This window comes from Salmo salar, chromosome ssa27 (genome assembly GCF_905237065.1).
Source record: "Salmo salar chromosome ssa27, Ssal_v3.1, whole genome shotgun sequence".
Taxonomy (NCBI): Eukaryota; Metazoa; Chordata; class Actinopteri; order Salmoniformes; family Salmonidae; genus Salmo; species Salmo salar.
Window position 1 is genome coordinate 22,657,771 of NC_059468.1, and position 13,739 is coordinate 22,671,509.

At 43.9% G+C, this 13,739-nt stretch overlaps 1 protein-coding gene across 3 annotated transcripts in view; it reads left to right on the forward strand.

Moving 5' to 3' along the window:
* The window catches only part of LOC106588693 (adenylate cyclase type 2), a 131,848-nt gene that overhangs the window by 96,497 nt on the left and 21,612 nt on the right, over positions 1 to 13,739 (forward strand). For 2 of the 3 annotated variants that reach the window (XM_014177944.2, XM_045709583.1), the window contains exons 16-17: positions 8,741 to 8,881; positions 9,160 to 9,276. In XM_014177944.2, coding sequence (XP_014033419.1) covers positions 8,741 to 8,881; positions 9,160 to 9,276 — 258 coding nt within the window. The remainder of the gene's footprint in view (positions 1 to 8,740; positions 8,882 to 9,159; positions 9,277 to 13,739) is intronic. The other variant, XM_045709582.1, reaches the window with a different exon arrangement.

The window sequence follows — 13,739 nt, forward strand, 5'->3', positions numbered from 1 at the left end:
GAGAGAGAAAGAGACAGGAAGATATATAGAGAGAGAGAAAGAGACAGGAAGATAGAGAGAGAAAGAAACAGGAAGATAGAGAGAGAAAGAGACAGGAAGATAGAGAGAGAAAGAGACAGGAAGATAGAGAGAGAAAGAAACAGGAAGATAGAGAGAGAAAGAGACAGGAAGATAGAGAGAGAAAGAGACAGGAAGATAGAGAGAGAAAGAGACAGGAAGATAGAGAGAGAAAGAGACAGGAAGATAGAGAGAGAAAGAGATAGGAAGATAGAGAAGGGAAAGAGACAGGAAGATAGAGAGAGAAAGAAACAGGAAGATAGAGAAGGGAAAGAGACAGGAAGATGGAGAGAGAAAGAAACAGGAAGATAGAGAAAGAGACAGGAAGATAGAGAGAGAAAGAGACAGGAAGATAGAGACAGAAAGAAACAGGAAGATAGAAAGAGACAGGAAGATAGACAGAGAAAGAGACAGGAAGATAGAGAAGGGAGAGAGAGGATGGTAGAGAGAGAAAGAAACAGGAAGATAGAGAAGGGAGAGAGAGGATGGTAGAGAGATAAAGAGACAGGAAGATAGAGAGAGAAAGAGACAGGAAGATAGAGAAGGGAAAGAGACAGGAAGATAGAGAGAGAAAGAGACAGGAAGATAGAGAGAGAAAGAGACAGGAAGATAGAGAGAGAAAGAGACAGGAAGATAGAGAGAGAAAGAGACAGGAAGATAGAGAGAGAAAGAGACAGGAAGATAGAGAGAGAAAGAGACAGGAAGATAGAGAGAGAAAGAAACAGGAAGATAGAGAGAGAAAGAGACAGGAAGATAGAGAGAGAAAGAGACAGGAAGATAGAGAGAGAAAGAGACAGGAAGATAGAGAGAGAAAGAGACAGGAAGATAGAGAGAGAAAGAGACAGGAAGATAGAGAGAGAAAGAGATAGGAAGATAGAGAAAGAAAGAGACAGGAAGATAGAAAGAGACAGGAAGATAGAGAGAGAAAGAGACAGGAAGATAGAGAGAGAAAGAGATAGGAAGATAGAGAGAGAAAGAGACAGGAAGATAGAGAGAGAAAGAGACAGGAAGATAGAGAGAGAAAGAGACAGGAAGATAGAGAGAGAAAGAAACAGGAAGATAGAGGGAGAGAGAGAGGATGGTAGAGAGAGAAAGAAGCAGGAAGATAGAGAAGGGAGAGAGAGGATGGTAGAGAGATAAAGAGACAGGAAGATAGAGAGAGAAAGAGACAGGAAAATAGAGAAGGGAAAGAGACAGGAAGACAGAGAGAGAAAGAGACAGGAAGATAGAGAAGGGAAAGAGATAGGAAGATAGAGAGAGAAAGAGACAGGAAGATAGAGAGAGAAAGAGATAGGAAGATAGAGAAGGGAAAGAGACAGGAAGATAGAGAGAGAAAGAAACAGGAAGATAGAGAAGGGAAAGAGACAGGAAGATGGAGAGAGAAAGAAACAGGAAGATAGAGAAAGAAACAGGAAGATAGAGAGAGAAAGAGACAGGAAGATAGAGAGAGAAAGAGACAGGAAGATAGAGAGAGAAAGAGACAGGAAGATAGAGAGAGAAGGAGACAGGAAGATAGAGAGAGAAGGAGACAGGAAAATAGAGAGAAAGAAACAGGAAGATAGAGAAAGAGACAGGAAGATAGAGAAAGAGACAGGAAGATAGAGAGAGAAAGAGACAGGAAGATAGAGAGAGAAAAAGATAGGAAGATAGAGAGAGAAGGAGACAGGAAGATAGAGAGAAAGAAACAGGAAGATAGAAAGAGACAGGAAGATAGAGAGAGAAAGAGACAGGAAGATAGAGAGAGAAAGAGACAGGAAGATAGAGAGAGAAAGAGACAGGAAGATAGAGAGAGAAAGAGACAGGAAGATAGAGAGAGAAGAGACAGGAAGATAGAGAGAGAAAGAGACAGGAAGATAGAGAGAGAGACAGGAAGATAGAGAGAGAAAGAAACAGGAAGATAGAGAGAGAAAGAGACAGGAAGATAGAGAGAGAAAGAGACAGGAAGATAGATAGAGAAGGAGACAGGAAGATAGAGAGAGAGAGAGACAGGAAGCTAGAGAGAGAAAGAGACAGGAAGATAGAGAGAGAAAGAGACAGGAAGATAGAGAGAGAAAGAGACAGGAAGATAGAGAGAGAAAGAAACAGGAAGATAGAGAGAGAAAGAGACAGGAAGATAGAGAGAGAAGGAGACAGGAAGATAGAGAGAGAGAGAGACAGGAAGCTAGAGAGAGAAAGAAACAGGAAGATAGAGAAGGGAAAGAGACAGGAAGATAGAGAGAGAAAGAGACAGGAAGCTAGAGAGAGAAAGAAACAGGAAGATAGAGAGAGAAAGAGACAGGAAGATAGAGAGAGAGAAACTATGGAGAAGGCTTACAGTGTATATTTGATTAAATCTGCATGGTATTGCAGTCACACCCTATCATTCATTTATCAGGATATGGATTCTCAGATTGCAACAGCTGTGTCTGTCACACAAGCACAGGAGAACAGAGAACACCATTTACAAATGAGACAGTGTGTGTGTGTGTGTGTGTGTGTGTGTGTGTGTGTGTGTGTGTGTGTGTGTGTGTGTGTGTGTGTGTGTGTGTGTGTGTGTGTGTGTGTGTGTGTGTGTGTGTGTGTGTGTGTGTGTGTGTGTGTGTGTGTGTGTGTGTGTGTGTGGTGTGCGTGTTTGCTTCAAAGACAGGCTGTATTCAGCCTGGAACATTGGGTTTTAAACGACAAGACACACACACACACACAAGACACACACACACACACTGCATTAGCTGTGTCCTTACAACAGCAGGGTGAGATGAGATGAGACGATAAGAAAGACTAGAAAGTAAAGAAATAACAAAGAACCTATAAACACTTTTCTCATCCTCTCTGAAGACTTTAACCTGAGACCAGACAGTGGAGGAGTGATGGAGCTTGAAAGACAGTAGTCTGGGACTCATTATTATACAACACAGTCTGTGTGTCCCTGGTCCCTGCATGGTGTTCTACCTTGAGATTTCTCCTTAAACCATTTGTGATGTCTCAGAGTGTCTCTGTATACTGCATCTGAGCCAACCCAGATCCTGTGATTGGTAGTAAAAACAGTATAGACAGAAAGACAGAACAAAAGACTGATGGAAGGACATGGGATAGTGCTCAAGACTGCAAACAAGCCAAACTGTTTTCAATGGTTGAATTACAAATGATTATGATTAACATTGAAACGCTTACATACGCTCCCTTCCCCAACAATGCAGAGAGAAAGAAAATAGAGAAATAATAGAAAAGTAATAACATGTAATAATAAATCCACAATGAGTAACGATAACTTGGCTCTATACACGGGGTACCAGTACCGAGTCGATGTGCAGGGGTACGAGGTAACTGAGGTAGATATGTACATATAGGTTGGGATAAAGTAACAGATAATAAACAGTAGCAGCAGAGTATGTGATGAGTTAAAGTTAGTGCAAAAAGGGTCAATGCAGATAGTCTGGGCAGCTATTGGTTAACTATTTAACTAATTATTTACCAGTCTTATGGCTTGGGGGTAGAATCTGTTCAGGGTCCTGTTGGTTCCAGACTTGGTGCTCCAGTACCGCTTGCCGTGCGGTAGCAGAGAGAACAGTCTATAACTAGGGTGGCTGCAGTCTTTGGCAATTTTTAGGGCGTTCCTCTGACACCGCCTTGTATAGAGGTCCTGGATGGCAGGGAGCCCGGCCCCAGTGATGTACTGGGTTGTATGCACTACCTTCTGTATCGCCTTGCGGTTGCATGCCAAGCAGTTTCCATACCAAGTGGTGAAGAAACCAGTCAAGATGCTCTCAATGGTGCAGCTATAGAACTTTTTGAGGATCTGAGGGCCCATGCCAAATCTTTTCAGCCTCCTGAGGGGGTAGAGGCATTGTCGTGCCCTCTTTTAATTTTATTTCACCTTTATTTAACCAGGTAGGCCAGTTGAGAACAAGTTCTCATTTACAACTGCGACCTGGCCAAGATTAAGCAAAGCAGTGCGACAAAAACAACAACACAGAGTTACACATGGGATAAACAAACGTACAGTCAATAACACAATAGAAAAATCTGTATACAGTGTGTGTAAATTAAGTAAGGAGGTAAGGCAATAAATAGGCCATAGTGGCAAAGTAATTACAATTTAGCAATTAACACTGGAGTGATAAATGTGCAGATGAGGATGTGCAAGTAGAAATACTGGTGTGCAAAAGAGCAGAAAAACAAAAACAAATATGGGATGAGGTAGGTAGTTGGTTGGATGGACTATTTACAGATGGGCTGGGTACAGCTGCAGCGATCGGTAAGCTGCTCTGACAGCTGGTACTTAAAGTTAGTGAGGGAGATATAAGTCTCCAACTTCAGTGATTTTTGCAATTCGTTCCAGTCATTGGCAGCAGAGAACTGGAAGGAAAGGCGGCCAAACGAGGTGTTGACTTTGGGGGTGACCAGTGAGATATACCTGCTGGAGCGAGTGCTACGGGTGGGTGTTGCTATGGTGACCAGGGAGCTGAGATAAGGCGGAGCTTTACCTAGCAAAGACTTATAGATGACCTGGAGCCAGTGGGTTTGGTGACGAATATGTAGCAAGGACCAGCCAACAGGTTGCAGTGGTGGGTAATATATGGGGCTTTGGTGACAAAACGGATGGCACTGTGATGGACTACATCTAGTTTGCTGAGTAGAGTGTTGGAGGCTATTTTGTAATTGACATCGCTGAAGTCAAGGATCGGTAGGATAGTCAGTTTTACGAGGGTATGTTTGGCAGCATGAGTGAAGGATGCTTTGTTGTGAAATAGGAAGCCGATTCTAGATTTAGTTTTGGATTGGAGGTGCTTAATATGAGTCTGGAAGGAGAGTTTACAGTCTAGCCAGACACCTAGGTTTTTATAGTTGTCCACATATTCTAAGTCAGAACCGTCCAGAGTAGTGATGCTAGTCGGGCGGGCGGGTGCGGGCAGTGATCGGTTGAAGAGCATGCATTTCGTTTTTCTAGCATTTAAGAGCATTTGGAGGCCACGGAAGGAGAGTTGTATGGCACTGAAGCTCATTTGGAAGTTTGTTAACACAGTGTCCAAAGAAAGGCAAGATGTATACAGATTGGTGTCGTCTGCGTAGAGGCGGATCAGAGAATCACCAGCAGCAAGAGCGACATAATTGATATATACAGAGAAAAGAGTTGACTCTTCACGATTGTGTTTATGTGTGTGGACCATGATAGATCCTTAGCGATGTGGACACAGATGAACTTGAAGCTCTCGACCCGCTCCACTACAGCCCTGTTGATGTGAAGGGGGGCGTGCTCAGCCCTCCGTTTCCCGTAGTCCACGGTCAGCTCCTTTGTCTTGCTGACGTTGAGGGAGAGGTAGTTGTCCTGGCACCACCCTGCCAGGTCTCTATGACCTCCTCCCTATAGGCTGTCTCATCGTCGTTGGTGATCAGGCCTACCACCTTTCTGTCATCAGCAGCATACCACCCTGCATCCAATGCTGGCTTTCCTCTGAAGCTAAGCAGGGTTGGTCCTGGTTGGTCCCTGGATGGGAGACCAGATGCTGCTGGAAGTGGTGTTGGAGGGCCAGTAGGAGGCCCTTCTTTCTCTCATCCAAAAAAATATATATCCCAATGTCCCAGGCCAGTGATTGGGACATTGCCCTGTGTAAGGTGCTGTCTTTCGGATGGGATGTTAAATGGGTGTCCTGACTCTCTGTGGTCATTAAAGATCCCATGGCACTTATTGTAAGAGTAGGAGTGTTAACCCCGGTGTCCTGGCTACATTCACAATCTGGCCCTCATACCATCATGGCAACCTAATCATCCCCAGCTTCCAATTGGCTCATTCATCCCCTCCTGCTCCCCTGTAACTATTCCCCAGGTTGTTGCTGAAAATGAGAATGTGTCCTCAGTCAACTTACCTGGTTAAATAAGGGGGTAAAAATGTATGATGGTGTTGGGAGTCGTGGGTGAACAGGAGGGTACTAAGCACTCACCCCTGAGGGTCCCCTGGGTTTGAGGGTCAACGTGGTAGATGCGTTGCTGCCTACCTTTACCACCTGGGGGGGGCGGCCCATCAGGAAGTCCAGGATCCAGTTCCAGAGGGAAGTGTTCAGTCCCAGGGTCCTTAGCTTAATGATGAGCTTGGAGGGCACTATGGTGTTTAACGCTGAGCTGTAGTCAATGAACAGCATTCTCACATAGGTGTTCCTCTTGTCCAAGTAGGAGAGGGCAGTGTGGAGTGCAATAGAGATTGTGTCATCTGTGGATATGTAGGGGTGGTATGCAAATTGGAGTGGATCCAGGGTGTCTGGGATGATGGTGTTAATGTGAGCCATGACCAGCCTTTCAAAGCACTTCTTGGCTACAGATGTGAGTGCTATGAGGCGATAGTCATTTATACAGGTTATCATAGCGTTTTTGGGCACAGGGACTATGGTGGTCTGCTTGAGCATGTAGGTATTACAGACTTGGTCAGGGAGAGGTTGAAAATGTCAGTGACAACACTTGCCAGCTGTAATTCGTCTGGCCCTGTGGTCTTGTGAATGTTAACCTGTTTATCCTTTTACTGCATGGGCTAAATCAGGGTCACACAGAGTGATTATTAGTAGTCTTAAACAAATCTACTTTGAAACAAAAGTACTTTATTTCCCTACCACAAAAAGGAAGACAACTGTACCATGTCGGCTATACAGTTGAAATGCATAACATTTTGAGGTTGCATTCCAATATTACACTTTATATACATCTCATAAGACTGAAATATAACAAAAGTGTTTGACAGAAACACCGGATTTTCATAATTTGAATAATTCATTCCACCCATGAGGCCAAAGAGGGCACTTTTGGTAATTGACTGCAGGAAAGAGCTACAGGTCTTACAACAGCTACAGAGAACGTAATCAGCTTCAATGATAGTTTGTAAGCCCTGCCACATCCTCAGAGCCGGCGTAGTAGTAGTTTCATTGGAGGTGGTAGCGGGATTTCTTAGAAGCATCCAGATAAGTGTCCCGCTCCTTGAAAGCGGCAGCTCTAGCCTTTAGCTCAGTGCAGATGTTGCCTGTAATCCATGGCTTCTGGTTGGGATATGTACATACCGTCACTATGGAGACGACATCATCAATGCACTTATTAATGAAGCTGGTGATTGATGTGGTAAACTCATTAATGTCATCGGATGAATCCCGGAACATATTCCAGTCTGTACTAGCGAAACAGTCCTGTAGCTTAGCTTCCTCTTCATCGGACCACTTCTGTATTCAGCGCGTCACTGGTACTGTTTGAGTTTTTGCGTGTAAGCAGGAATCAGGAGGATAGAGTTAAAGGCAATTTATGCTTGATCCAAAAATGTGGTCGGAGGCTCCGTATTGAGGCTGTGACGCATCGCCGTGTGTCTCAAAAATGTTGTAACAATGCGGAGTGCTCCGTATAGCTCTGCATTGACATGTTTGGTTGACGGTTGATGGTGGCTGTATAAACACGAACTCACTTCCTTGACAACTTCCTTCACAACAGGTCTGCTCTGCTATGCGAAGCACAAGAAGTATGAATGCCATGACTTCTGCAGAAGCCATATTGTAGTAAAGGCTGTGTGGCCGCTGCAGACATCGGATTGACCATGTAGAGCCTTTTATGGTCATATTTGCCAAATGGAGGGCCAGGGAGAGCTTTGTATGTGTTTCTGTGTGTGGAATAAAGACGATCTTGAGTTTTCCTGCATTAATATCACCGACCACTAGGAGCAACGCCTCTGGATAAGCATTTTCTTGTTTGCTTATGGCCCTATACAGCTCATTGCGTGGAGTGCGGTCTTAGTGACAGCATCAGTTTGTGATGGTAAATAGACAGCTACGAAAAATATAGATGAAAACTCTTTTGGTAAATAGTATAATTTACAGCTTATTATAAGCTATTCTAACTCCGGCGAGCAGAACCTCCCACCTTGAGCTTACCCGACGCTGCCGTCCTGTCTTGCCGATGCATATTATCCATGTCCTTATTCAGCCACAACTCCGAGAATCATAGGATATTGCAGTTCTTCACGTCCCGTTGATAGGATTTATGTAATTGTAAAGTAGAAATCTTCATCCAAATCGAGGTTAGTGGTCACTCTTCTGATGTCCAGAAGCTCTTTTCAGTCATAGGAAACGATGGCAGAAACATTAAGTACAATTAAGATCAGCCAACAAAAAAGCCCCATAAAATTGCAGAGTTGGTCAGAAGCCCGTAAAACGGTAGCTATCCATTGCACTGGCATTCTTTAAGATCTGTTGCTGCAGCTGTTGTTTGTTCTTGTTCTTGTCCCCCATAGTCTTCAATTTCATGGCTTCTCCCGTTGCACTATGGCAATACAGGACTGTCCCTTGCCTTCTCTCTCTTTCTCTGGTCTCTCTTTCTCTGGTCTCTCTGTCTCTGGTCTCTCTATTTCTCTCTCTCTCTTTCTCTGTCTCTGGTCTCTCTGTCTCTGGTCTCTCTCTCTCTCTTTCTCTGTCTCTGGTCTCTCTCTCTCTCTCTTTCTCTGTCTCTGGTCTCTCTGTCTCTGGTCTCTCTCTCTTTCTCTGTTTCTCTGTCTCTGGTCTCTCTGTCTCTGGTCTCTCTCTCTTTCTCTCTCTCTATTTAAGATTTTACTCACTATTCTGATCTCTTTTCCCTGTCCCACTGTCATTTTATCTGTCACCTGCTTGTCTCTCTGTCCCCTCTCTCCCTCCCTTTCTTCCTTCCTTCCTTCCTTCCTCCCTCTCTCTCTCTCTGTCTCTCTCAGCAGGGAGGTAAAGGATCGTGGTGCTCTCTCCCCTGGCTCCCTACTTCCTCACGCATCATCATCGCCAACAAACCCTGGCTCCGATTGGTCCTCACCATGACAACCACCGCTCTTATACTGGTCATGGCTGTGTTCAACATGGTGTGTGTGTGTGTGTGTGTGTGTGTGTGTGTGTGTGTGTGTGTGTGTGTGTGTGTGTGTGTGTGTGTGTGTGTGTGTGTGTGTAAGTGTGTGTGTGTGTGCATGAGTGTAGAGGATGTGCCAGGCAAAACTGGCAGGCGAGTCTTCCGTTATAGCCATCAAAATGGTACTTGCAATGTAATGAATGTCATTCCACTGGTAGATCACACTGGAATACAGCCTAGTAGGGCTAAAGTCTAACTTGTCTTCTCCTCTCTCTCTTCTAAACCTCTTTCCAGTTCTTCCTGGAAGATGAGGTTTTGACCACACCCCCTTCCATGAACCAGACCAATGACAGCATTCTCAGCTCCCACAGCCACGCCCACCTCACGGATGGAAATAAATTCTACTTACCTGTGAGTACATCTACCAGCCTTGTAGGCACAGGTGGGCCACCCACAGGGAAGCCAAGCCCATCCAATCAAACTGGAAAATGTGTTAAAAAAATGTATGCTCTTTACTTATCAATCAAATATCATTTGTCACATGCTTCGTAAACAACAGGTGTAGACTAACAGTGAAATGCTTACTTTCGGCTCCTTTTCCCACCATGCATAGTTATAGAAATATAAAAATAACGTGGCTATATACAGGGAGTACCAGTACTGTTGTGTCGTCAGCAAATTTGATGATGGTGTTGGAGTCATGCGCTCCCCTGTAACTATTCCCCAAGTTGTTGCTGAAAATTAGAATGTGTCCTCAATCAACTTACCTGGTAAAATAAGGGGGGAAAATGTATGATGGTGTTGGAGTTGTGCAGTCGTGGGTGAACAGGGATTATAGGAGAGGACCAAGCACACACCCCTGAGGGGCCCCCGTGTTCATGCTCAGTGTGGCGGATGTGTTGTTGCCTACCCTCACCGCTTGGGGGAGGCCCGTCAGGAAGTCCAGGATCCGGTTGCAGAGGGAGGTGGTCAGTCCCAGGGTCCCGAGTTTGATGATGAGTTCGGAGGGGACTATGGTGTTGAATGCTGCGCTGTAATCAATGAACAGCATTCTTACATGGGTATTCCTTTTGTCCAGGTGGGTGAGGGTAGTATGGAGTGCAATAGAGGTTGCATCATCTTGATTTGATTTGATTTTGATCTGTGGATCTGTTGGGGCGGTATGTGAATTGGAATGGGTCCAGGGTGTCTGGGATGATGGTGTTGATGTGAGCCATGACCAGCCTTTCAAAACCTTTCATGGCTATAGATGTGCATTCTAAGGGGTGAAAGTCATTTAGGCAGGTTACCTTGGTGTTCTTGGGCACAGGGACTATGGGGGTCTGCTTGAAACAAGTTGGTATTACAGACCTTGGCATGGGTCCCCAGATCCCCAAAAAGTTCTACAGCTGCACCATTAAGAGCATCCTGTTGGAATCGGCTAAACTTTGAACATTGAGATATTAAATAAATTATAGAGAAGAAGCTTTGAATAGAAAGAGTCTGTAGAAAGCCAGAAGGCTTTGGAATGTGTTTGATGGAGGAGAGGAGAGCGACGTGTTGATATAGGGAAGACAGATGGATAGCTGTGGATTAGGTGAAGGAGGGGTTGAGGTCAGGAGGTGAGGGGTGAGGTCAGTTCCCCTTAAGGGAGTAATCAGGGTTTCGTATCTGGTTACCTTCTTCCTGTTGGGCATAAACTGTAAGGATTGGAGAGAGGGAGTGTCTTAAGTAGGATGTATATAACTGTGATAGAGGAAAATGTTTTGCTGTCTGATTACAGCTGTACAGAATAATAATAGAATAATAGTAGAGAATTATTTCTTTCAGCTTTTATTTCTTTCATCACATTCCCAGTGGGTCAGAAGTTTACATACACTCAATTAGTATTTGGTAGCATTGCCTTTAAATTGTTTAACTTGGGTCAAACGTTTCGGGTAGCCTTCCACAAGCTTCCCACAATAAGTTGGGTGAATTTTGTCCCATTCCTTCTGACAGAGCTGGTGTAACAGAGTCAGGTTTGTAGGCCTTCTTGCTCGCACATGCTTTTTCAGTTCCGCCCACAAACTTTCTATAGGATTGAGGTCAGGGCTTTGTGATGGCCACTCCAATACCTCGACTTTGTTGTCCTTAAGCCATTTTGCAACAACTTTGGATGTATGCTTGGGGTCATTGTCCATTTGGAAGACCCATTTGCGACCAAGCTTTAACTTCCTGACTGATGTCTTGAGATGTTGCTTCAATATATCCACAACAGCAAAGCACCCCCACAACATGATGCTGCCACCTCTGTGCTTCAGAGTTGGGATGGTGTTCTTTGGCTTGCAAGCCTCCCCCTTTTTCCTCCAAACATAATGATGGTCATTATGGCCAAACAGTTCTATTTTTGTTTCATCAGACCAGAGGACATTTCTCCAAAAAGTATGATCTTTGTTGCTGTTGCAAACCATAGTCTGGCTTTTTTATGGAGGTTTTGGAGCAGTGGCTTCTTCCTTGCTGAGCGGCCTTTCAGGTTATGTCGATGTAGGACTCGTTTTACTGTGCATATAGATACGTTTGCATCTTCACAAGTTCCTTTGCTGTTGTTCTGGGATGGATTTGCACTTTTCGCACCAAAGTACGTTCATCTCTAGGAGACAGAACGCGTCGAAAAAAAATAATCTGTCTGTAAACAATTGTTAGAAAAATTACTTGTGTTATGCACAAAGTGGATGTCCTAACCTACGTGCTAAAAATATAGCTTATTAACAAGATATACTAGGCGTCAGAGGAAGGCCCCAAAAAATGTCAAAGACTCCAGTCACCCTAGTCATAGATTGTTCCCTCTGCTACAGCACAACAAGCGGTACCTGAGCGCCAAGTCTAGGTCCAAAGGCTCCTTAACAGCTTCTACCCCCAAACTGCAAGACTGCTGGACAATTAATTAAATAGCCACCCGGACTATTTACATTGACACCCTCTCCCTTTGTTTTTACACTGCTGCTACTCGCTGTTTATTATTTATGCATAGTCACTTTACTCCTACCTACATGTACAAATTACCTTGACAAACCTGTACCCCCGCACATTGATTCGGTACCGGTACTCCCTGAATATAGCCTCGGTATTGTTATTTTATTGTGATATGTTTTCTTTTCTTTTTTACTTTAGTTTATTTAGTAAATCTTTTCTTAACTCTATTTCTTGAACCTGATTGTTGGTTCAGTGTTTGTAAGTAAGCATTTCACGGTAAGGTTTACACCTGTCGTATTCGGCGCATTGTAACACATACAGTTTGATTTGATTTGAATTGATGTCTGTGCCCAGTGGGATATGTCACTGTGCTTCTATGGCTATATGCACCATGCCACTGCCTGCTTCATTTGTTCATTTAGCAAACAAGACAGCTCATAATCCAGTGCCTTTATCACAGTAAACACACCTATATTTTAACTTTAATTAGCTTAAAAATGCAATATGTTCTCTCTGCCTCATGGCAAAATGTGTAGAATAGCATGAGATTAGCTGTTTCCTCCCCTAAAAAATGCAGAACCAGTCAAAAGTTTGGACACACCTACTCATTCCAGGGTTTTTCTTGAAATAACACATATGGAATCATCCAGTCACCAAAAAAAGTGTTAAACAATCAAAATATATTTTATATTTTAGATTCTTCAAAGTAGCCACCCTTTGCCTTGATGACAGCTTTGCACACTTGGCATTCTCTCAACCAGCTTCAAGAGGTAGTCACCTGGAATGCATTTCAATTAACAGGTGTACCTTGATAAAAGTCATTTGTGGAATTTCTTTCCATCTTAATGCTTTTGAGCCAATCAGTTGTGTTGTGACAAGGTAGGGGTGGTATACAGAAGATAGCCTTATTTGGTAAAAGACCAAGTCCATTTTGTGGCAAGAACAGCTCAAATAAGCAAAGAGAAACATACGTTACTTTAAGACATGAAGGTCAGTTAATACTGAACATTTCAAGAACTTGTAAAGTTTCTTCAAGTGCAGTCGCAAAAACCATGTAGCGCTATGATGAAACTGGCTCTCGTGAGGGCCGCCACAGGAAAGGAAGACCCAGAGTTACTTATGCTGCAGAGGATAAGTTCATTAGAGTTAACTGCACCTCAGATTGCAGCCCAAATACATGCTTCACAGAGTTCAAGTAACAGACACATCTCAACATCAATTGTTCAGAGGAGACTGCATGAATCAGGCCATGGTCAAATTGCTGCAAAGAAACCACTACTAAAGGACACCAATAAGAAGAAGAGACTTGCTTGGGCCAAGAAACACGATCAATGGGCATAAGACCGGTGGAAATCTGTCCTTTGGTCTGGAAATCTGTCCAAATTTGCGATTTTTGGTTACAACCGCCGTGTCTTTGTGAGACGAGAAGGAGGTGAACGGATGATCTCCGCATGTATGGTTCCCACCGTGAAGCATGAAGGAGGTGTGATAGTGTGGGGGTACTTTGCTGGTGACACTGTTGGTGATTTATTTAGAATTCATGGCCCACTTAACCAGCATGGCTACCACAGCATTCTGCAGTGATACTCCATCCCATCTGGTTTGCGCTTAGTGGGACTATCATTTGTTTTTCAACAGGACAATAACCCAAAACACACTGTGTAAGGGCTATTTGACCAAGAAGGAGAGTGATGGAGTGCTGCGTCAGATGACCAGGCCTCCACAATCACCGACCTCAACCAAATTGAGATGGTTTGGGATGAGTTGGTCCACGGAGTGAAGAAAAACTGAAAAAACAGTAAGTTCTCAGCATATGTGGGAACTCCTTCAAGACTATTGGAAAATCATTCCTCATGAAGCTGGTTGAGAGAATACCAAGAGTGTACAAAGTTGTCATCAAGGCAAAGGGTGGCTACTTTGATTAATCTAAATTGTTTAACACT